Below are 24,762 nucleotides of genomic sequence, written 5' to 3' on the forward strand. Positions count from 1 at the left end.
GACTCCAGTTTTGCTAGGGCTCCTCGATGCCACACTCTGTCAAATGTTGCCTTTATATCAAGGGCAGTTGCTCTCACCTCATCTCTGGAACTCAGTGCTTTTGTCCATGTTTGAACCAAAGCCATGATGAGATCAGGAGCTGAATGACCTTGACAGAACCCAAACTGAGCACCAGTGAGCAGGCTAATGCTGAGCAGGTGCCGCTTGAGAGCACCTCTTACATCATTTTTTTGATGATCGAGAGTTGACTGATGAGGTGGTAATTGGCCTTGATGGATTTGTCCTGCGCAATTTTCCACATAGCTGGGTAGATGCTAGTGTTGTAGCTGTACTGGAACAGCTTGGCTAGGGGTGCAGCAAGTTCTGGAGCACAAGCCTTCAGTACTATTGCTGGAATGTTGTCAGGGCCTATAGTTTTTGCAGTGTTGAGTGCTTTTAGCCGTTTCTTGACATCACGTGGGCAAATCGAATTGGTTGAAGACTGGCATCCGTGATGCTGGGGATCTCCAGGGGAGGCTGAGATGAAGCATCCACTCGGCACTTCTGGCTGAAGATTGTTGCAAATGCTTCAGCCTTACCAATGTACTGGGCTCCCCCATCATTGAGGATGGGATATTTATGGAGCTTTAATTGTCCACCACCATTCACGACTGGATGTGGCAGGACTGCAGAGCTTAGATCTGATTCGCTGGTTGTGGACTCATTTATCTCTGTCTATTACTTGCTGATTATGAAGTTTGGCACACAAGTAGTCCTGTGTTGTAACTTCACCAGGTTGACACCTCACTTTTAGGTATACCTGGTGCTGCTCCTGGAATGCCCTCCAACACTCTTCATTGAACCAGGGTTGATCCTCTGGCTTGATGGTAATGATAGAGTGGGGGATTTTGCTTGACTGAGAGCCAATGTAGGTCATTGAACACAAGTTTGATAGGGGTACAAGACTTTCTGTGAGTTAAGGCATGTAAAGCAGAGTTTTAGGTGACCTCAAGTTTACGGAGGGAAGAATGTGAGAGACCAGCCAGGATTGTGTTGGAATAGTTGGGGGTCTAGAGGTGACAAAGACACGAATGAGTGTTTTAGCAGCAGATGAGCTGAGAAGTTGGGTAATGTTATGGAGGTGGAAATAGATGGTTTGAGTAATGGCCTGAATGAGATTGGAGGCTCATCTCGGGATCAAATGTGACACCAAGTTGCAAACAGACTGGTCTAATCTCAGGGCAGAGTTGACATAAGGTGCCCTCAAAGCAATGTCATGCAGTCTATGGGAACCCTGCACTATGGGAAATCCTGCAAATTCATGTGCTTGCTCCACCTGCTTCTCTCTGGCAACAGGGAATGAAATGGATTTAGCCCTCATTGAGTACAGAGCTTCGGTGAACTCCCTTGACAGCAAACTGCAGGATGTTGCAAATATCTCCAGCACCAGCCTGGTGGAAACCAGGTGCATAAAAGTTTATAGCCTCAGTTGCCTTCACAGCTACAATAAATGCAGCATTTGTCTTCTCTGAAGTTGCATCTGTGGCTGTAGTAGATGGCAGATTTCAGTGAAGATGTCTTTACTGAAGTGGAGGCTTCTCATGTTAGACATTACCAAGGCTCACGTTGGAGAATTGTTTCCTGAATACTGTGTGCCCTTCATTCCCTTTCTTCTCCTCCTTCATCTTCTAGCATCTTCTGATCTGCATGTCCTCTCATCATTCTCCAAGGCACACTGTTTTGCAGTGGGAATGCCTACTAGTGCACCCATGTTTAGGAGCAACTGGCTTGTGCAGGAGTCTTGAAGTCAGCAAAAACTCCTGGAGCGCCTAATAACCACTCCTAGGAGACTCTTGCAACATGAAACAACTATAAGAAGCACCAGACACTTGTAGAATTGAAGCACAGCCAGATGAAAGCATCCAACAATGAATCTGTAGATCGTTGATTGTTATTATATGCCTTTAAGAGATAGCAGTATGCCACCACTAGAAGGGAGGTGTAATGTGATCAGCCTCAGCTTCACTTCAGTCTGTGAGCAGAACACAGCGGACACAGCCCTGCTGCTGATGTCTTCAAGTTTTTATCCATGTATATATGTTCTTGTGTGTGAGTTTAAATAAATGAATGCAGAACGTGTTAACCTAATCCCTTATGAGTGATTGGTGTCTTTGTATCATTATAAAAACATGACATTGATGATCATTTTTAAATAGTGCTTGGTGGGATAGGGTGCGGAGGGAGTCTTTCCTACTACTGTGCATGTGTCCAGTGGTATGTGGTTAAGAGAAGGTATAAGCTGGAACACTGAACTCCCAAATGGCACTGCTGGCCTCAAATTAGCATTGCACCCTGTCTGACATCATCATTTGCTTGGTCTGCCTACTTATGACAACCATTCAAAGTGCATGTGCTAAAGGACTCACCAGTATGACATGTGGCTTGATTCAGCCCAAAGGTCTGCACGCATTGCGATGCCATTTTGGAGCTCTAATGACACTCATAGTACCCACAAAACAGGTGTAACCAATTCCAATTTCTCACCCAAAGGTTGGCCCCATTAAAATCAGCTGGTTTTCTTGTCATTTCAACCAATACATAAGCTTTAAATTCACAGCAGAGGATACAAACTTCAACACAATATGTGTACCTGATCAATAATAATTAACATCAACAAAGCAATTACTGCCAACAAAATTCAGAGATGGCAATTTGCTGCAGAGGAAATCTGTGACCTTTTGATGTTGTACAGGAAGGTTATAAAATTATAGGGTTGGACAAAGACAACACAGATAGCTGGACACATTGATTGATTTTGAATTTGAGACGCATCTGATCTGAAAATAGAAAATCAAATGACTAATGGCCAATAATTGGGCGAAAATTACACTCTTTAAAACATAAAATAAAAGCGTTACTTTAAAATATTCGTGGTTATTAGCACTTATTACTAATTGTTGGTATAAATTTGTCTGTTGTTTAGTAAATACCAGTAACTATCTGGAGGGAGAGAAAAGGAAACAGACCTTTTGCAAAATCTCTCAAAAATGATTGAATTGCATTTAACATTTAGCTGTAACAGCATTATGAAAATTTGCACATTAGAGAAGATAAGGTAGGCAGTTCAGTTTTATTGGACTGGTAATTAAAGTCCAGCAAATGTGTTTACAAGCTTAAGAATGCATAAGATTGTCAATTATAACAGCTGTATTGAAGTGAACACACAATTACCTGGTTTATATTTGTTTCCAAACTAATGTGAAGAGTTCATTAATTTTAATAACCTCACAATGAGCTGAATAAATGGTGGAATATAGCATTCAGCATGTATGTGATAAAATATTTTCCCAGACCTGACTGCAGTGAATTAGATAAGTTATACATCATCCTTTTACGTACATGTTCAAAAATTATTGCTAACATAGGCCGGGATTTTCCGCTTCCGATTGCAGCGCGCGTCATGGCAGCTGCAACAGCTAAATCCCACAAGAAGGCCCAAAAACGTTGCAACGAGGTAAAATGAGGAAGTGATTGTGCACTTTAGCCATCAATGGCGGGACGTGTTTCCCACTGCCAGACATTGCAAACGTCATTAGCATAAATCAGCATCTCATTATGTCACCTGCTCACCGGAATCCTCCCTCCACGCTGGATTAAGAGCACATGCCGGTGCGCTTTTAGAACGACGTGTTTCATAACAATTTAAATGACGTGCAATTGGCAACCTGCACTTCATTCCTGACCCTGAGGTGAGTTTGCATACCTCCTGGGGGTCAGTGCCAGGCTTCGCAGGCTGCACCGCATTGATTTCACAGATACCGCAGTAGGTTTAAGGTGAGGGTGGCTTTTACTGTGCTTCCACTGGGGAAGGGGCCAGACAGGACTGAGGGAAGGGAAGGGGCCACAGAGCAAAGGCTCCATGGCGGGGCAATGAGCAGGGAAGGTTGCACTGAGACACATGACTGGGGGGAAAAAAAGTCTTATGACAATGATGGAGCTCTTCACTGTGCTCTGTTGGTCATATTCTTGATGTACTGCCAGTCCGTCTGAGTGTATTCATTACATTTTGTAGGTGCAGCCGACAAGAAGTATGCCGTTGCTTCAACTCCTGTATTCCAGTACTCAACTACGGGCACATTCAGCTTGGGAACATCTGGTAGCTCCACTCCGAAATATTTTGTCCACTGATCCACAGCAACCGGTATGACGGTTGACCCCTTCTTCAATATCTCACAACTTTGTTCCCCATTTCCCAGTAAGTCTTGGTCATAAACGAAGTACACAGTCCCTCCAATTATCCCAGCTTTTGTAAAGAACCTCACGGTCCTGAAGATGGACGCCATGAGCTAGGCTGCAGCACCTGTGACCTTTCACCTTCCTACGTGACTGGGGGGACGGGGCACTAAAGTGCCACCCAACTGAATTGATCGTTCCAAAATGAAGACAGAGGCACAGCTGAGACAGGTTAGCAGCTGTTCAATTGACATGCAGGGAGTCAGTAAAGTGAAGCAACAATGCTCATTTATGCAGCAATGAACCCTCAAAGCGGCAATGGCTGTTTCCCTAGTTTTAACCCCTCGTTTGCAGCCTCCAAATTCACCAGAGTATTATGGAACTAAAGAACTATTGGGTGACTAGACAAACTTGAAAACCCCCTTGGAAATGTGACCATTGACCACTCACAAAGGAGAAATTCTGGAATCCCTAAATTAACCTCATGTACTCACTGAAAATTAACTCTCATGTTTGGCCTGAACAGCGCAGTCTTGAAGTGCAGGTAATGATGATCCCAGCGCCTGGGCTGAAAGCAGAACATCCTGTCACCTGGCTGAAGCTGTCGGCAGTTGGTCTTGTGGGCTTGGGCAGCGGGTTGGTTTGCGGTGAACATTCATGCACACCCTGCATTGGGCATCATTTCAGGGGTCAGTACTCTCTGCCATGCACGAAAAGGCTTTGAGCCCACAATCACAGACAGAAAGTGGACCTTTGGCAACAAATTCTGACTCGTGTGTTTCTCATTGATACTGCATTGAGGAGACCATCAGGAAGATGGAGCCTGGTGCTATCGCTAGGCAGGAGAGAAGAATGAGAAGAAGGTGATGGAGCTGCCTGACTCGCCAAAGGGAGGAGCAGAGCCCTCAAGACCAAGGGCCAGCAGGTCCTCCTCCAGACAGAGAGGATGATCTTCAGAGAGCCGTAATTCAGAAGCACCTCGCTAGACCCAGGATGTATAGATGCCGCATGCGTTATCTGCAGATGAGTGAGAACCAGTGTCGCAGATGCCTCCGCATGTCAAGGGATCTGGTGACTCATGTTTGACACATTCTGCAGGATTTGGTGCCACGGGGACTTGGAGGGCATCCATTGCCAGTAGAGGTGCAAGTAACCACCGCACTCAACTTCTATGCCAGTGGCTCCTTCCAGGACTCCACTGGGGTCCTCTGTGGGATCTTCCAAATGTCCACCCACAAATGTATCCAGGAGGTAACAGTTACCCATTTAGCAAATGCCCACAATTTTGTGCATTTTGACAGAGATTAAGCAAGCCAGGATGCAAGACCACTGGGCTTTGCAGAGCTTTCTGGTTTCCCACTAGTGCAGGGTGCCATCGACTGCACTCATGTGGCTATAAAAGCTCCCTGGCAGCAATCAGCTCAGTACGTCAAATGGAAAGGCTACCATTCACTCAATGTGCAGCTTGTGTGTGACCATAACAAACTTATCATGCAGATGTGGGCCAGATTCCCAGGTAGCATCCACAACTCGTACATCCTGAACAGGTCTCAGATCCCTGACATCTTTGAGGAACCACACAGGATGCAGGGTTGGCAACTCAGGGCAATGGGTTACCTACAAAGGACGTGGCTGATAATGCCTGTGCGGTGGCCTCAGACTCCCGCAGACAGAAGGTACCACGAGGCTCACGCTGCAACTCGGACATTGGTGGAACACACCACAGGGATCCTGAAAATGTGATTCTGATGCCTGGACAGATCTGGCAGAGCACTCCAGTACCCTCCCCAGAGGGTCTCGTGCATCATCATGGCTTACTGTGTGCTACACAACCCACAATCTGGTGCTACAAAGGTGGGGGGACTTGGCAGATGATGAGATGAAGGAGCTGCACATCTCCTCTGATGAGGAGGACCTCGAAGGGGATGATGGTGATGAAGACCTGGAAGCCGAGGATGCAGGCAAAGAGGCCATTGCATGGGCCAGAAGAGGCAGGAGTGCTTGTGAGACCCTCGTCGCCAGCAGATTTCAGGAGGAGGATGATGACATGCACTGAGGATCCTCCTGGACAACTCTCCTCCATCATGGGCCAGCATGACCACCAGCATAGATACTCCTCTAATTTCACCTTTGAACTTCCAGGTGACAGTGCACCATTGCACAGAACCCTCACATGACCCTGATGCTGTGAAGGGTGAGTGAGCCTTGAGGGCATGTATCCGTGCTGAGGTGAGGTGCTACCTGGAGGAGGGCATTCCAGCATCAGACATCAGAAAGTGCTGCCTCTTCACATGTCCTTCCAGCATCCCAGTCGCAACAGCATCCTACAAGATGCCGGGACACTCACATGATCTAATGCCTACATGCCTTCAATCTGGCAAGGCTCCTCATGGAGATCTATCAGAACCAACGCAGCCATGCACAATGTATTACATCAATGGTGACGCAGAAATGTAACACTTGGGACAAGGCAGCCGATGAAATACCGCTGCCGTGACTGCGCTTAGAGAGTGAAACAGCTGGCTGCGATACACTCCCCGAAATGACAGTGACATCCAGCAGTTAAAGTTAGGGATCCTGAGCTGCATTTCTCCAAACCCTACTACAAGGCGGAGGACCTGAACATGATGAGATCAGGCACTTGGCTGCTTGATCTTGAGATGCCTCCTCTTACACACAACCAGTGTAACCTCATGGCTAGCCCTGGCCCTAGCAAAGTCCAACAGCGGAGGTGGAGATAGGTTGCTGACTGCTACACCCTGTTGTCTGTGATGACCTTGGTCAGCATCCTCTAGAGGGTTGAGACCTGGTAGGAGTCCTGCTGTGGGCCTGGTGCACCCTCATCGACCTGTGGAGCTGGAGTTGATGGGGTCACAGGGAAAGGGGATTTGAATCAGCCAAACACTCCTGGGGTCACTTGGGTGCATGGCCCTGGGATGTCGAGGTGCTGGTCCTCTTCCCTATGGGCGGCCGAGGGCCCCTGGCTGACTCCTTGAGGAGGAGGGGCAGCTGGAGTGAGCCCTCTCATGTTGACACTGATGGATGCTACAAATGGCTATGTGATGGAGTATAGCTCCTGTAGCAGTGCAGGACTGATGTCCTGGACCAAGGTCTCCATGGCGGCCACCAACCTGCCAGTGTTGACCTTGGTGCATTTGCATGCCAGCGCTCTTACCTCAGACTGAAGGCAGATGTTGTGCGTTGTAATCTGAGGAGTATAGCTGACATCCCTTTCTGACGTTCCCGTGCTTGTCTTTGAAACTCCAGCATCTGATTTAGGACCGAGTCTGGAAGCTCATCATCGGACTCAGACTCAGCAGAATCATGGCCTCCAGCAGTCCTCTGAATGCCAGAAACCTCGGATGTCCCTGCCTCTGCCTGCTGTGGAGCAGGTGGTGAGTTGTGCTTATCAGATTGTGACCCCGAGGCTACCCTAGAACTAGGTTGCACAGAGATGTGTGCCTCTGCGCTAGTGGAGGGTGTGGGTGAGTGCTGTGATGGGTCTTCAAATGTGCTGTCCTCAGGTTCCTCATCTGAGGTGCCATTGGGGCTGCAGTTGAGGGCCTGGCTCATGGATGCCCTGGGGAGCTTTCCAGAGATGCCTGTGAAAATAAGGAGAGACAATTAATGCATGGCAGGTGACTCTGAAACAGGAGAAATCACCCAAAGTGTGATTGTCTGATGGATGTTGTAGTGCAGGACCCTCACTTGGGTGTGCGCCATCGACCTCACCATCAGCACATGCACAGTTTATGTCCTCTCTGGCCAGCTCTATGACTCTGTTCTTGAAGTCTATGAGAACCTTGATCTCGGGTACTCCGGCCCCCAGTATGGTATCTCTCTTTATTGTGAGCCAGCTTGTCCTGCATGAAGACAGATGGAGAGAGTGTGAGCAGGACGCTTGCGAAGAGAGATGATAAGGATACCTGGCATGTGTGCGTGGTGAGTGGAGCCCTGGACAGGATTCGGATGCAAACTCCAGAGGAGATGAGGCCAGATGAGATATGAGGGCGTGTGAAAGTGAGTGGGGATGTCCCTTGAGGTGGCAAGTGAGATCCTTGTGAATGCGTGATGGGCTTATGAGTGTGTGAGTTGAAGGTGATGAGATGGTTGACTTACCAAGGTGGAATGGATGAGATTGTTCATCCTCTTCCTGCACTGGGTGGCTGACATCTTCTGCAGGGCATTTGTACTGACCACCGCTGTGACTGCCCCCCCCCCCCCCCCAAGCCAGATTGGTCACCTTGGTGGAAGGCCTGTAGACAAAGCAGGGGTAGAGGACATTGCGGGGGAGTCCCAACTGCGTTCACTAGCACTCCAGTGAGATGCCACCAATTCTAGGTGCAGTGTGCTTTCTGCCTTTGGGAGCCATGTCTTCACTGGAGTTACTATAGAAAGTGTGAATGCAATGCAGGGCCGCCATTTAACTATGGCGCCCGGGGTTAGGGAGCGGTGAGGTCCTGGCAGGGCGGGTGAATCAGATGCCACCTGCCAGCGGAACAATGTGTTCCCTGTGGATGAATAATTAATCAGCTGTGATGCGGATGATTCGCTGCAAAAAGCCACCATTGTGACCGGTGGGTGAAGCACCATTTTTCCTGCCTGCTAATGGACTTTGCACATTTCAGGGAAAATCCTGGCCATAGACTTTCATGGTGGTAGCCTTTTTTAAGCAAAAGCACTAATGATACAACTTAAAGTAAAAAGCAAGAAAAGGCGAATTACAGGGCACTCTCCTCTACATTTTCATGTCATGCGACCAGTGTCAAAAATATGTCAGACACTGGCCTTGAACCTGAGAAAACTAGGTCTTGTTGCCCCCAGTGTGTCATTTTCACCTCCAGTGCTATTGTCCTCATGACATGTAAAGGACTTTGCTGAATCAGTATTCAATGCAGCAGCTTTATGCTGCACTCATGTCCATTGGGAGGTGCCAGTTTGCTCATTAACATTAATTTAGAATCTTTGACATGATCCAACCTGTTATCTCAACAGTCGTCTCAACTTTCAATTTTCCAATTCATAAAACTGTTTGAAATGAATGAAGCTACTATAAATGAAACTATTGTTATTTCTTATGTTCTTATAAGGCAGGGATAGATAGATTCTTGTTAGTCAAGGGAATCGAAGGTTATCAGGGTTAGATGGGAATGTGGAAATCGAAACACAAGAAGTCATGATCTTATTGAATGGCGGAGCAGACTCGAGGGGCTGAATGGTCTACTCCTGTTCCTATTTCTTATGTTCTTATTAATCTGCTTATCATTGTTTCATTTATTTTACAGCTTTGTTGTCTGTTATTAAAGTACATTTTCAGAGAGCCTTTTTTCACTTGGAATCAATTATGTCTGGCCACAATAAGCCTGTTATATAATCTTATTATTTTTTCTTTCCGAACTTGCTGTGTATTTCAAACATTTTCTATTTGTATTTTAGATTTCCAACATTCACTTTTGATCCTCCTTAAAAAAATCTAAGGTTGAGCAAAATTTACTCAAAAAGTTTTACATCATATGATAAAGTGGGTTAAATTTTCATTCAGAAGTATCATAAATTTTTGTATATCAGTACAATTAATTGGTTTTCTGACAAATGAACACAATGACTAATATTTCAATAGTTTTGCTTCTTGCACTGTATTTGAGGTGAAATTTTATTTCTTTTCTATGTGTGTCAATTAACCATAATCTACGAGGAACTATAGGTATCTCTCTCTGTTGGTTATATTGCTTGAGGAGCACCACTCTGCATCAAGCATGGGGAAAGGCAAGGATGCAGACCTCCATGAACTACCACCATCGGATTTTAACCCATGCCATTTTGCACGACACGCTAGCCATCTAAGCCAACCAATCCCTACTATATATATGTATGTGTATTTTAATGGTTCATTTCCTTGCATTCTACCCTCTAAATACTATCTACATTTTAATTTATAAAAGCAGTTTTGCTTGCCTCTAACAGAAAGAGGATAAATGGAGAGTAGGCATGAAATTTCAGTTTCAGTTTGTCTAATCTTAGAAACGCTACCATGGTAACAGTAGTACAGAGTGTTTTGGCAGAACTGCACTGTGGAGTTCAATATTTCTTTAATGGAAATGGTCTTGTTTAGATTATTTATCATTGGCAATTAAGGAATATGGAAGTAGAAATTTGTTTTGGGCAGCAGTGCAAAATGGGAGTGAGCATTGTCTGTCTGTTATATTCACAACCCCATATTCAGTTCCATTGGCATCAGTGCAACTTAATATTGTCTTAAGGGTATAACGGGTGGCCATTGCTATGTCACATGTTTTGCACAGCTGACCAGGACAAATTTCTACCCATTAATTTTTAAAATAAGTTAGGCCTGCTGGATCCTGATCAGGCCTAAAGCATTTGAGATGCTTTATATTCACCAAGGAAATTTGAATATTACCATTCTTAAGTGCCTTTTGTCTCTTATTAAAACTCTTTGATCTTAAACATGGCTCTGAAACTATGACAGAAAAAAGGGATGATTATTTTTAGGAAAAAGGTCTTTAATTTACTGATTAGAATACAAAATTCAATTTTACTAAAATAGCTTTGTAGCTTGCTGTCTTATCCTTGTAATAATGATGAGTCTGAAAATGACTGGAGGTTTGTCTCTTATTTCCCATTGAAAACTTAAAATCACACAAAGGGGGACATTAGAATATAAGAATCATCAATAAATAAGAGATGTGAATATGCTTATTCAGAAACACCCATATTAAAGTTGGCTATAGAGCTCTAGAGATATATTAAGGAGCTCTCTTTCATAGAACCCAATATAGCGGGTGGTGCACTTCTTGCCCACTATATTGGGAGCATATAGTAAGTTGGTTAGCAACCAAAAAAACAGGTACTGCACATTCAAGGGTGGAATTTTACAGTCCCCCATTGGTGGGTTTGAAGGCAGGCTGCTCGTAAAATGACCTGCTGGCCATCTACCTACCTGCCTCCCATTTTACTGGGGTGGCAGTGGAGGCATCAAATGGCCCACCCAGCCTTGGGCCTATTGAGGCACATAAGTGGCCATTATCAGGATTTCAGTATGTAAATATTGTAAAGAATCCTATACTTGTAAGTCTGCATTCATGATCTATGGAATGCAGATGCATGAAGGTTAGTTGCTTTCACATTCTCATAAATAAATATATGATTGAAGTAAAATCAACTTGTCTAAATAGATTGTATGATCCTGCCCCTGCTGCAATTTTATCCATGGCAGGGGGAGGCCCATACAGGTGGGTAGACCAGTAGCTATTACTGGGTGAGCTAGTCAGGGAGGAGGTAGGGACCTTTTTTGGTGATCCTCTGTGCCTGTCGGAGGCATCCCCCCCTCCCCCCAAGGTCAAAGTCATGCCCTCCCTTTAATCCTCGCCCTCAGTCTCTCAAACCTGGTTCCCTGCCCCCCTCAACCCCCTTGCTGGAGCTTACTATTCAGGTCCCGCCGATACCCCAGATTCACCTTCAGCCTGGCCTCCATAACCTCCTCTTCTTCACGGACTGCCTGTAGTCCCAGCAGTGGCTACCACTTGAACCTGGCATTGCTGGGAATACAGAACTATTGGCCAATTGGATTGGCTGACAGCTCTCGAAGGTAGGATTTTCTCCCCAAGTGGGGGTGGAAGCCTCACCCTGAGCCAGTTAATACCCTGCCAAATGTTAAATGGCTGTGGATAGCCAGTGTCAGTGGGGACATGTTCCCCGGTGACTCTTCGGGTGGTGAGTCAGGAACCCCGCGACCCAAAAAACCCTGCCCCAAATTTTTAAGTCACAGTTTCTGGGGTGCTTCACAAATCAAGAGATTCTACACCAACCCTCAAAACACAAATACTTTTACCTCCTGAACTCACAAAGACAACACAGTGTTTTTTTAAGGTGGCAGCTGATGCTACATCTTAGGGTGTCTGATATTCTCCATTTACAAAGACAGTATTTTGGAATTTAAACACAAGCCTATTTTAAATGTTGATTTAGCTTCCCAAAAATTTAGAGAGGCAAGCCCATCTATATAGGCGTGAAGGGCATGCATTTATATTTTCATTCGAAAGTCATTCACATAGGACAGCAAGAGGAATTAGGTGCTGCAAAAATGGTACTGTGATTCTAATAAAACTGTTTAATTATAAGAACTTATGTTATGAAAGCTATTTTCTGTTGGTCATTCAATTGGAATACGAGGCGCCTGGCATCTATTTGTTAACTATCAGTGTTATTGCTGTTAAATCCATGTTCTGTAGCTAGGTGACAGGTTTGCAGAATCCAGGCTTGTACACAATACTGCTACCAGGCTTCAGAAAACAGGTCAAACATTCCAAATGCTTCGAGCTGTTTTAACAATACTGAGTTCCTGGAATCCAAATTAAAAGCATCTTAGCTCACTATTATTTTCACCTCACTCTTTTCAGTGGAGAAATTAGCACATCATTCATTCCTGAAGATGCGGGTGTTTCTCCAAATCTGATACAAATCAGCAAACATGATCTTGCTTTTTAATTATTATCCATTTTGGAAGGGGTCATGGTTCTTAAATCAGAGCAGCACGAGTAATAACGTCCATTTCTTACATCTTGCATGTGCTGTACATATTAACATAAGATGTGCTTCTGCTCAATTTTCTATGAACATTACAATGCTCTATTTCAGCCAAATTAATGATAATAAATATAAAGCGTGAATGCTTAGGGCTTTGTTCTTCACTGAGATACCTATTACTGCTGTAACAGGGAGGTAGACTTTTAAAAGCTTCATTTGCAGTATGTCCTGAGGTTCGAGATGGTCTTCATTTGAGAAAAATCATTCAAGCAGTTTGGCATTTCACACCTCTGGAGTGAGGTTAAGGTTCAGTTACAGAATGTTTTGCCAAAACCATGGTTTCCAGACTGTTGTGCCTGGAATGTGAGCTGCTTTTGTTCAGAAGACTAGTGACAGATGTAAGGTTTCTAATACCGCAGAGAAGGTGCAAAGGGAGAGCAAGAGAGCTCCTCTGTGCTGCATAGCATTACTGCAAGTGCCTGCCAGACCTAATCACCCCAAGGCCAGCAATGCAGGCAGCCAATATATTTAATCCAGCCACACGACTGCGCTGTTTCTGGAGGCACCATAAACACTGCCAGGTTGCCTTGATTATTGCAATGAAGCCTGAGGTCAGCATCTAAAAGAGTGTGGAGAGAGGCGGACTCGGAGACCATCAAAGAGCGTGAGAGGAGAGCGAGACAGCAGCACCTAAAACAGTCCAGTCTGTGGCTCCAGAGCAAACCGGGCACCTTCTGAGGAAAATCAAAATGTTATGTCACAGGGAAACAGGTAGTTGATTGGTTGGTGAGTATTTTTCTCATTTATCTTTAAAAACATGGGTAATTTATCAGTAATTGTAAGGTTTTATTCGTAGTCGTAATGTTTGCTAGCAGTAGTAGAGCTTACTAGAAGAAGTAAGGTTTATTAATTAAAATAAATTAAGACAATTAATTAACACATAATAAAGCTGGTAGTGCAGATGATGTGTTGCGGCTGCAGTATGTGGGTTGATGGACACCAGTGTGATCCAAAGCAAACATGTCTGCAGTAAATGTCTGAGGCTCGAGGAGCTTTGACTCAAAGTTACTGAGCTGGAGGCTGAGCTGCAGACACTGCGATGCAGCAGGGAGTGGGAAAGTTACCTGGAACAGGCTCGAGGGACTGAATGGTCTAGTCTAGTTCCTAATTTGCATGTTCATATGACGTTCCAGACACAGTCACACCCTTAGGCTAGGGTCGTCTGATTCCGCCAGTGGTCAGGGACATGAGTGCCTGCAAGTGAGGCAGGTAAGGGGACTGAGAAGGTAGAAGTGGAGGAGCCTCAGTCCTTGCAAATGTCCAATAGGTTTGGGGTTCTTGTAGCTTGAATGGATGAGAGCTGGGGCTGCAAGGTGGATGAGCGAACTGACCATGGCACCATGGTACAGGAAGCAAGTCAAGTAAGGGGAGTAAATAGGAATGCTGCGGTAGTAGGGGACAGTATAGTTAGGGGACGCAGTTCTCTGCAGCCAAGAGTGAGAGTCCAGCAGACTGTGTTGCCTGCCCAGTATCAAAGTTCAGAGCATCTGCTTGGGGCTGGAGAGAAACTTGCAATAGGAGGGGGAGGATCCAGTTATCATGGTCTATGTGGATACCAATGATGTAGATAGGACTAGGAAATAGCTTCTGCTTGGGGAGTATGAGCAGCTAGAGACTATATTAAAAAGCAGAACCTCAAAGGTAACAATCTCTGGATTATTACCTGAGCCATGAGCAAAATGGTGTTGGGTAACTAAGATTAGAGAGATGAATGCATGGCTCAAATAATGGTATGGGAGAAATGGGTTTTGATCCATGGGGCATTGGCACCAGTACTTGGGAAAGTGAGAGCTGTACTGTTAGGATGGTCCTCACCTGAACCATGCTGGGCCCAGTGTTCTGGTGAGTTGTATAACTAGGGCAGTAGAGAAGGCTTTAAACTAAATAATGGGGAGAAGGGATCATATGAGAGGAGATGTGGTAAATCAAAGGGAAACAACGAGGTAATACAGCAGGGTAGTGATTTGGGTAATGATAATGAGAGTGTGACAGGAAGAGATAAAGAATACAAACTTTAGAGTGCATCAGCAGATAAGGCCAAAGATTGTAAAAATGATAAAAAGACAGAGTTAAAGGCTCTATCTGGATACATGCAGCATTTGTAACAAAATGGATGAATTTTTAGCACAGATAGAAATAAATATGTATGACCTGATAGCCATCACAGAGATATGGTTGCAGGGTGACCAAGGCTGGGACCTGAATATTGAAGGGTATTTGAGATTCTGAAAAGATATGAAGCTATGGATAGGTGGTAGAGTGGCTCTGTTAATTAAAAATGTCATTACAGTGATGACTTTGGCTCAAAAAAGCAAGTTGTAGAATCAGTTTGGGTAGAGATAAGAAATAGGAAAGGTATGAGGTCACTTCTGGGAATAGTTTATAGGCCCCCTAACAATACTTACACTGTAGCACAGGATATACAGGAAGAAATAAATGGGGCATGTAAGAAAGTTACCACAATAATCATGGGTGACTTTAATCTACATGTAGATTGGGTGAATCAGATTAGCAAAGATAGCCTGGAAAATTAGTCAATGGAGTGTATTCAAGACAATTTCTTGGAGCAGTATGTTCCAGAGCCAACCAGAGAGCAGACTACTCTAGACCAGGGCTAGGATTTTCCCTTCGTTGGGTAGGGAGGCCTGGGAGCAGCTACAAAAGTGACTGCTGCCCGCAATTGGGCCCCGACCATGATTTCACACTGGCGAGCCAACTAAGGCCGCCCAGCATGAAACGCAGCTCCGCACTGGGCGGGAAGGGCAGAGCGGGGGCAGGGGCCTCTCGGGCACCGGATCCAATGGCAACACAGCGACCGTTTTAAAAACAGCCCATGCAGCCCTAGAAAGGCTGCCAGGGAAGGACTTCTGTCTGCCGTTGTAATGATGGACTCGGACTCGAGTGCGACTGCAAACACCAGGCAGGATAGCTAGTTGGGTGGGCACTCAGCCCCCCACTTTTCTGATGAGTGCCTCACTGTCCTCCTGAAGGAGGTGGCTGCCAGCAGGGACACCCTTATCCCCAGAGGTGGGAGGAGGAGGCCACTGCATCTCACCAAGAGGACGTGGCAGGAGGTGGCAGCCCAGGTGAGCAGCCATGACATGATGCGGCGCACCTGGGTCCAATGCCAGAAGCGCTTCAATGACCTGCTGCTCTCAGGAAGGGTGTCTGTGTTGGCATTGGTCAGTGTGCAGAAGTGTTAAGGTGTGGCCTTCCCCCCGTGGAGCAGGAGTAGGCCATTTGCCTCTTTGAGCCTGTTCGGCCATTCGATAAGATCTAATGCAATTATATCTTTTTTTCAAATTGCTCATTAGTCTGTGAAATTCTCTTCTCCAAAAATCAGTGGAGACTGGGTCACTGAATTTATTCAAGGTTGAGTTAGATAGATTTTTGATAGACAAGGAAGTCAGGGTTACAGAAGGCAAATAGGAAGGTGGAGTTAAGACCATAACCAGATTAACCTTGATCTTATGGAATGGCGGAACAGGCTTGAAGGGGTGAATAGCCTACTCCTGCTCCTACATCCTATGTTCCTATCTCCCTGTGTTCCCAGGTCCAATTTCTGTCGAGGCTCAAGCATATATTGGAAGCATACCATTGGTTATGCACCCAAAACTTTTTTTTTTAACCTTTTTTACTTCTCCTTTCAGCTGAAAATAACTGTTTAACCCAACCTACATGCTGCCAGAACACCACCTCAGTCTAACATTATTGGATCTTCCATGACATTCCTCATGATAAATCCAATGAAACGCTTCGATAATTCTGGGACCAGTAAACCATGTGAGACACAAGAAAGCTGAATCTTGTCTGATAGGTGCATGGAAATGTTTGGTTTCTGGGTGGAATGCAAAGGGAAAAGTGCCAGGGATCCAACTCCCTAAGCCTTTTGTATTGCTGGGGATCCTGGGATTTCCCTGTGGCAGGGCAGGATAAGGATTAAATGAGGTACATGGGTAATTGAGTCTCTGGTCTCATTTTCTCTCAGAACATTAATCCATCCAAGAAAACCTTTGTGAGATGCCTTCTGGCTGCAATTTTTGGACACAAGTCAGAAGACCCCACAGTCAAAACCCATTACTGCTGCTGCAAGTTTATAATGCTGTCAGCCACAGATAGATTTCTGCACCTCAGTTTTTGTCACGGGCCCCTGGCAGGGACTTGCGAGTGACCTGACGCTAGAAATACAGGTGAATTCAAGTCAAGTGGACCATAGGCCTCCAGGTGACCCCTCCTCATTTGGGGAGGGGTGGGGGTGCACTGTGGGGGATGGGGTAGTGATTCAAAGGTTTGTCTTGTGTGAGATGGAGCTATTCTTAGGGTCACCTGCCCTCTAAAGGCACAAAGTCTAATTGCTGAAAATTAACACCGCATCTGGACAATCAGCAATTAATTGTTGATTCATGAGGGAAATATACAGATTGGAAGGTGATTTTATTCCTGTTCAACATCGTGTTGTTTTAGTTAACTAAATTTTGTGAGAATCTTGCTAAGAGATTGATCATTGTGCTAAGCATCGTGGTAATATGCGTGTCTCTGGTATTTAACAAGGTACCTTTTTTTTAAAGTTACGGATTGGGATCCATTCTGGCTCTGTACTGGCAGGAGTTGTTGGTGTGAAAATGCCTCGTTATTGCCTGTTTGGAAACAATGTGACTCTGGCCAGCAAGTTTGAGTCAGGAAGTCAACCACGGCGCATTAACATCAGTCCCACAACATACCAGTAAGTACAAAACACAGCATGGCTCACTTGTACCTGATAGTACATATTATGACAGGCTCTTTGACAAGATATTTCATGAAAAGAGCAATGGATTTCAGATTGGATCTAGGAATGTACAGAAAACAGCAGTATTTAATGACCACCAGCTGACAGATTTGCTTCTCTGCATCATGAGTTCACAATAGACAGAATAAAATGACACTGACACTTCAAATGTGAAAATTCCTCTTGCTGTTCCTGGCTGTATTTACACTGAATTAAGTCTCGAGACTTTTTTTTTTCCTTTTTAATTTCCTTCCTTCTCTCTTGAAAGTATTAGTCTGGACTTTTTTTTGGTATGCTTGGGAGATGTTTCCGAAGAAGGACACATGCAAATCTGCTCAGTACGACTCTGTGACATACATTTATAAGTAAATGAAGCACAAAGTATAGCATGTGTTGAAAAATCCGATGATGACTATGAAACCATTGCCGATTGTGGTAAAAACCCACCTGGTTCACTAATGTCCTTTAGGGAAGGAAATCTCCTGTCCCTACCTGGCCTGGCCTACATGTGACTTCTGACCCACAGCAATATTGTTGACTCTTAAATGCCCTCTGAACAAGGGCAATTAGGGATGGGCAATAAATGCTGGCCTAGCCAGTGATGCTCACATCCCATGAATGAATTAAAAAATTGACATCAAATACAGTGGCAGTTCCAGTGCTGGTGAGAGTGGAGTAGGCCTCACTGCCAATTTTTCTTCTAAATCCACAGGTTCACAGTCATGCAGCAATCCAGAATATACTGCACAATATACATTTCTTTTAAGATGTATGTGTGTGTACTGTCTTAAGAGGATTGCACCATGCAACAAACAGGCTACACACAACAAATGAAAATTTAGAGGGAACATGCTCATCACCCAAAATTTTCCTCATTTTCTACATAAGCATCTGATTTCAGGCAGGATCGCGGAGGCAAATTCCCCCCATTACCCATATTTCTTCATGACCTCCAGTAATTTAATGGTTCCAGTCAATAATAGAGAAGCATCTGGACAGAATTTCGGAAAGGAATCTTCTGAAGAATGACACAAACAAACCTGTGCAGTACCACTCTGTGACAGACATTTATACATAAATGAAGCAATCGTACTGTCACCTTATTACAATGATTTTAATTAAACCTTCCTTCTTGTAATAAACTTTGAAAGGTGTAATTTCTGCTAAAGTTGTTATTTCATTTCAATTTTTGGCAATCACATTGGACCATGCAGAACTCTAATATACTTAATACCCTCACCAGAGACCAAACAAGGTGTCTTATACCTCAGCACGAAGTATAGCATGTGTTGATTCTCTTGCTGTTGTGCACTCAGCAACAGCACTAAGCAACCCAAGCTGAATTGCATTGAGTGCCATTAAATTCTGGGCTCCATGATAGAGTCTGGTACAAATCCAGCTCATTGCACTTTGTAAAGTGTGCTGTTCAACAATATTCTAATTGGATCTTCCAGCCAGGGAGCATGTGTTTCACAGAAGGACCTGCTGTAGGCTAGCAGATGCAGATTTCAATCAACATCATTAATACAAGACTGTAAAAATCAAGTAAGTGCTCTTATTAATGCATTTTTGAATATTTTCTACACACTCCTAGCAATAAGTTTGATCACCATTACAGAACTAATTGGTTCTTGCTAACTTCTACCTCTCTGAGAATGGGAAAAGGCAACACATCTAATTATTTTGACATTTGCAAGCCAATTTTCAGCTGGCCAAATCTTTACGGCTTAGGATTGGGTTATTTTAATCATTGCTGCCTAATTTGGTATTTATTGTTATCACTGTTAATTAATTTCGTGGAGCTTAATAGCTTAAAATTGGAATGTGCTGGAGGTGTGAAACCGGCACCTAATAGTCCAGTATGTGCTCCATCCTGAGCCAGAACTGAACCTCCTGCCATATTGAATTGGGCGCATCCATTGGCATTCAGAAGTATTAAAAATAGCTCATAACGATAGACTTGGATGTTGGTTGTAGGATTTCTTCTTAAATACAACAGTCACGCAACTTTTATAACTGCCATCATTACAACCACCATCTACTTTTCCTGTTCCACTCCAGCCTCGTGAGTGTTGGCCTCATTTGACTACAAATATTAGCAACAAAGCTTAATCCAGAAAAAAGGTCTACAAGATTTCATTTCATAATTGGATAACAGTTAACTTACAGAATATAGAACCGTGCTTGTGCAAAGACCTAATACCTACTCCAGTGTGTTAATTCACTTATCCTATTGCTCCTACAAAGTGGATCCCCAATGGCTTCAGCTTCTTCAGCAGCACCTTGAAACTCCACAATCTCCACCACCTTGAAGGACAAGGGCAGTAGGTGCATAGGAACATCGTCACCTCCAAGTCCCTCTCCAAGTCCTACATGATCCTGACTTGGCTGTATGTTGTCATTCCTTCTTTGTCACTGGGTGAAAATCCTGGAACTCCCTACCTCACAGCATTATGTGAGGTTCTTCATCACATGGAATACAGTGGTTTAAGAAGGTTGCTCTCTACCTCCTTCTCAAAAGCAACTAGGGAGGGCAATAAATTCTGGCTTTGCTAGTGATGCCAAGAATGAATGTTTTTAAAAAGTTGGAAGGCTTCTGAGTTTCCATTGAGGGCACTACAGACAGCCTTCAGACACAGGGCATCCTTGAACAGCTCTGGTTCCTGAAGGCCTGGCTGCAGGCTGCAGCATCTTGGCCTTATAAATGGGCTGAGTTGCTGATCGAGCACATCAGTCACTGTGTATGTACTTCTTCTGCTTACCACATCTAAAGACTACTGTCCAGCTTGCATGACAGGATTGTCCATAATACGCTCAGGAGTATGCCATTTGGCCCATCGACCCTGCTCTGTTATTCAGTAAGATCATTGCTGATCTGATTGTGGCCTTAACTCCACTTTCCTGCTTTCTCCCATAATCCTTGACTCCCTTGTTGATCAATTATACAAAGGGCCAGAACCAGAAGAGGACTCAGAAATTGTAAGCTTCTTTGGAGTGGACATCCTGAACATTTTTAAATAAAACAGTACTGACAAAGTAGGGAGAATCTGAAGCTGCAGATCTCCCCCAAGTTAGTACCAAGTATCATGCACATGCATTATTCTCTTACCCTTCTCACGCTATCTAACATAGGCATAAATAAACAACATACACAATGGCTGGAATTTTCCGGCCCCATTGCGTCAGGTGTCATGGCGGGTGGTGGTGGTGGGGGGAGCAATATGGTAAGAAGGCCAAAAATCGATTTTTGACAGCTACGAAACCAGTTTGTGATTGTCCACTCCGCCTATCAATGGTAGGCAGTGTTTCCGGCCGCCACAAGTCGGGAACATCATTTGAATACATTTGCATCTAATTATAAGCCCTGCTCACTGGAATCAACCCTCCCATGTTAACTTTACCGTCCACCTCAGGATGACTTCAGAACGGCATGCTTCATGACTGCCTATTTAGGCCCCTTTCCTCACCTCTTTTTTCAATGCATGGATGACGGTATTGGTGTTTCCTGCTTTCGCCCTGAGCTGAAAGATTTAATCAACTTTGCTTCCATTTCCACTCTTCTATCGCTTTTCACAATCCATCTCCGACTCTTCCTTTCCTTTCCTCGACTTCTCTGTCTTGTCTTTTGAGGATAGGCTATCAATGAATATTCACTTTAAGCCTAAGACTCCTATAATTATCTCAACTATACTTCTTCACGCCCTAGTTCCTGTAAGGACTCTATTCCATTCTCCCAGTTTCTCTCCCTCTGTTATATCTGTTCTGATGATGCAACCTTTCAAACCATTGTTTCTCACACGTCTTCCCTTTCCCTCAGTCGCGGATTCCTCCCAAGTCCGGTTGATAGTAGCCTCAACTGTGTCTGTCCTATTTCCCACACTTCAGCTCTCACCCCTTCCCTCCCTCGTAGGACTGCGATAGGGATCCACCAACCTCAGCAACCTCCATCAACTTCCCCATTCAATAGATCATCCTCCACCTTTTCTACCACCTCCAGGGTGATGCCACCACTGAATACATCTACCCCTCCCTTCCCCTTTCAGCATTCTGAAAGGACTGTTCTCCATGTGATACCCTCTTCCACTCCTCAATCACCCACAACACCCACTCTCTGCAGCTTAGAACAGCTCCACAGAAGAAATGGCTTCCAAAGGCAGAAAGCATGCTCGCCCAAATTCAGTGACGCCTCACTAGAGTGCATGTTCTCTATCCCCACTCTGTCTGAAGGAGTTCCACCAAGGTGACCAATCTGGCTTGGGAGGTGGTTACAGCGGTGGTCAGTGCAAATGCCCTGCAGAAGAGGTCAGCCACCCTGTGCAGGAAGAGGAGGAATGATCTCCTCCATTCTGCCACAGTAAGTCAACCATCTCATCCCTCTCAATTCACACACTCACAAGCCCATCACACATTCACAAGGATCTCACTCTCCACCAAAGGACATCATCACTCTCACACCCCTATCTGGCTGCATCTCCTCTGGAGTTTGTGTCCTAATCCTGTCCAGGGCTCCACTCACCACCCACACATACCAGACACCCTTGTCATCTGCCCTCACGTATGTCTTGCTTGCACTCTCTTCACCTGTCTTCATGCAAGACAAACTACCTCTCAATAAGAGGGAGAGGTCCTAAAACTGCGCTGGAATTCCTGAGATCAAGGTTCTCATGGACTTTGAGAACAGACCTAAACAGCTTTCGGAAAGGACGTAGACTGTGGCTGCACTGATGGTGAGGTCGAAGGTGCACACCCAAGTGAGGATCCTACACCATAACGTCCATCAGGCAACCACACTGTGAGTGATTTCTCCTGTTTCAGAGTCACTGGCCATGCACTAATTGTCTCTCCTTTCTTTCGCAGGCACCTCTGGAAAGCTCCCCAGGGCATCCACAAGCCAGGCCCTCAACTGCAGCCCTGATAGCACCTCAGATAAGGATCCTGAGGACAGCACCTTTGAGGACCTGTCACAGCACTCTCTCACATCCTCCACCAGCGCAGACACACACACCTCGATGGGACCTAGTTCTAGAGTAGCCTCGGGGTCACAATCTGGTGAGCACAGCACACCTTCTGCTCCCCAGCAGGCAGAGGCAGGGACATCAGAGGTCGCCGGCACTTGGAGGACTGCTGGAGGCTACGATTCTGCTGAGTCCAAGTCCGATGACGATGCTCCAGACTCCATCCTTAATCAGTTGCTGGAGTTGCAAAGACAAGCATGGAAACATCAGGAAGGGATGTCAGCTGCACTCCTAAGATTACAACTCACTATGGAGGAGTCCATCCATCTTCAGCCTGAAGTGATAGCATTGGCATGCCAATGCACCAAGATCAACAGTGGCAGGTTGGCAGCAGCCGCTGAGACCTTGGTCCAGGACATTGGTCTTGCACTGCTGAATGGGGCTGTACTCCATTGCTGTAGCCATTGGTGGCATCCAGCATTGTCAATGCGAGAGGGCTGCATCTCCTCTGGAGTTTGTGTCCTAATCCTGTCCAGGGCTCCACTCACCACCCACACATACCAGGCATCCTTATCATCTGCCCTCACGTAGTTCAAGCTCACACCAACTGCCACTTTTTCTCAAAGAGTCAGCCAGGGCCCTTGGGCACCCATAGGGAGGAGGACCAGCAGCATGATACCCCGGGGCCATCCACCCAGGTGAATCCGCCAGTGTCGCCCTATCCAAATCCCCACTTCCTGTGACCCCATCAGCTTCAGCTCCGCAGGCTGAGGAGGGTGCACCTGCCCCACAGCAGGACACCCAAAGGAGGCCGGGGCCCTCCAGGTCTCAACCCTCTAGAGGATGCCTGCCAACGTCATCAATGACAACGGACTTAGCAGTCAACTGCCTACCTCCACCTCTGCTGTGGATGTTGGGGAGCACTAAGGCATAGCGGTAGGGTTAGGGAAGTGAAAAAGATGTGGTTGCACAGCGTTGGCATGGGTGTGAACCACTTGTATATAATGTTCACAAATGTAAATACACTCGCAATCATTTCATATCTCCTCTAGTCCATGCCTCCTTCTTATGATAAGTTGTGTTACTGTCAATCACATATGACACCTTGGTTCCTGCACATACTTACGGCAGTTGTCTCTGTCCTGGGCCTCTCTTCTGTGCAGTGTGTTACATCTGACCACAGTGAGTGTCCCATTTCAACATCATTCTTGTTATGATCCCAGCTGAGATTACCCCTGAACATGCCTGAATCCGGAACGGAACCCAGTTTGATAGACCTAACTTTTATTTGTTTGCCTAGATACGTGGAGAGGGGCTACTGAACAGAATCACAGAAGTCAGCTGATGAACTCTTAACAAAAGAGTAAACATTTATTAAACAAGAAAAGATTAACTATATTATAATACTCCTTCACCCACAACTGTACCTATACAGATATATTTAGATTTGTAAGGATAATACAAGTTACAAAAGCTATTTTATACTTTAATGTACACAGTAACTACACATTCCATGTAAACCTATGGCTCCCTGTATTCAGACACACCACACTCTGAAACCAAGTGACAGATGCCACCTCAACCAGATGCTATGGATCTCTCCTCAACTTCTACCAAACGCTTGTCACACCAGGGTCAGCCAGTCTCACTGAACTCTGTGTTTCACATGAAGATTTCCAATCTCCACTTTCCAGCAACTTGTCTTGGAATCATCTCCCAAACCAACGCTTCTCTCAGACGTCTTCTGCAAGGGTTCACCTCCAGTGTTTCGAACTCTCCTTTTGATGTTCCTTTTCCCTAGGTCACCACATGCATTCAAGTCGTCTTCCACATACTAGCTATTACTGAATCAGCCATTAACAGTACACCACTGCAGCACATTTAAGCTTGAAACTTTAAACTTGAGGTTTGGAGCCTTTCGCTGGCCCTCACTTCACCTAACAGGACCTTTTCCAGGTTCCTGTCCTTCCTTTGATGAGAAGGTCAACTTGGGACTTCCTCCTGTTCCACTCCCTTGGATTTTGGGGCCTTTTCTTTAGCTTCTGACTGGCTATCAGTCTCCTTTGCTCCAGTCTCTCCTGGCAGCTACTTTCAAAACCAACTGAACTCAAACAGCTTCCTAAAATCAAACTGCTGTTTCTCTTTCTCTTTGTGTATCTGTGGGAGGGACCTGTCTCTTTGGACCCCTGTTGCTAGGCAACAGCCAAATACTTCTACTCTTGT

The 24,762-nt window shown here is 45.2% G+C and overlaps 1 protein-coding gene across 2 annotated transcripts in view; it reads left to right on the plus strand.

The window, feature by feature from the left end:
* Window positions 1-24,762, plus strand: part of gucy1a2 (guanylate cyclase 1, soluble, alpha 2) — a 257,007-nt gene that overhangs the window by 224,358 nt on the left and 7,887 nt on the right. Inside the window, exons 7-8 of one of the 2 annotated variants that reach the window (XM_041198480.1) lie at window positions 17,385-17,539; window positions 19,039-19,101. In XM_041198480.1, coding sequence (XP_041054414.1) covers window positions 17,385-17,539; window positions 19,039-19,075 — 192 coding nt within the window. In that variant the 3' untranslated portion in view covers window positions 19,076-19,101. Of the gene's footprint in view, window positions 1-17,384; window positions 17,540-19,038; window positions 19,102-24,762 lie in introns of those variants that run through there. The other variant, XM_041198479.1, reaches the window with a different exon arrangement.

The sequence above is a fragment of the Carcharodon carcharias genome, chromosome 11 (assembly GCF_017639515.1).
Source record: "Carcharodon carcharias isolate sCarCar2 chromosome 11, sCarCar2.pri, whole genome shotgun sequence".
Lineage (NCBI taxonomy): Eukaryota > Metazoa > Chordata > Chondrichthyes > Lamniformes > Lamnidae > Carcharodon > Carcharodon carcharias.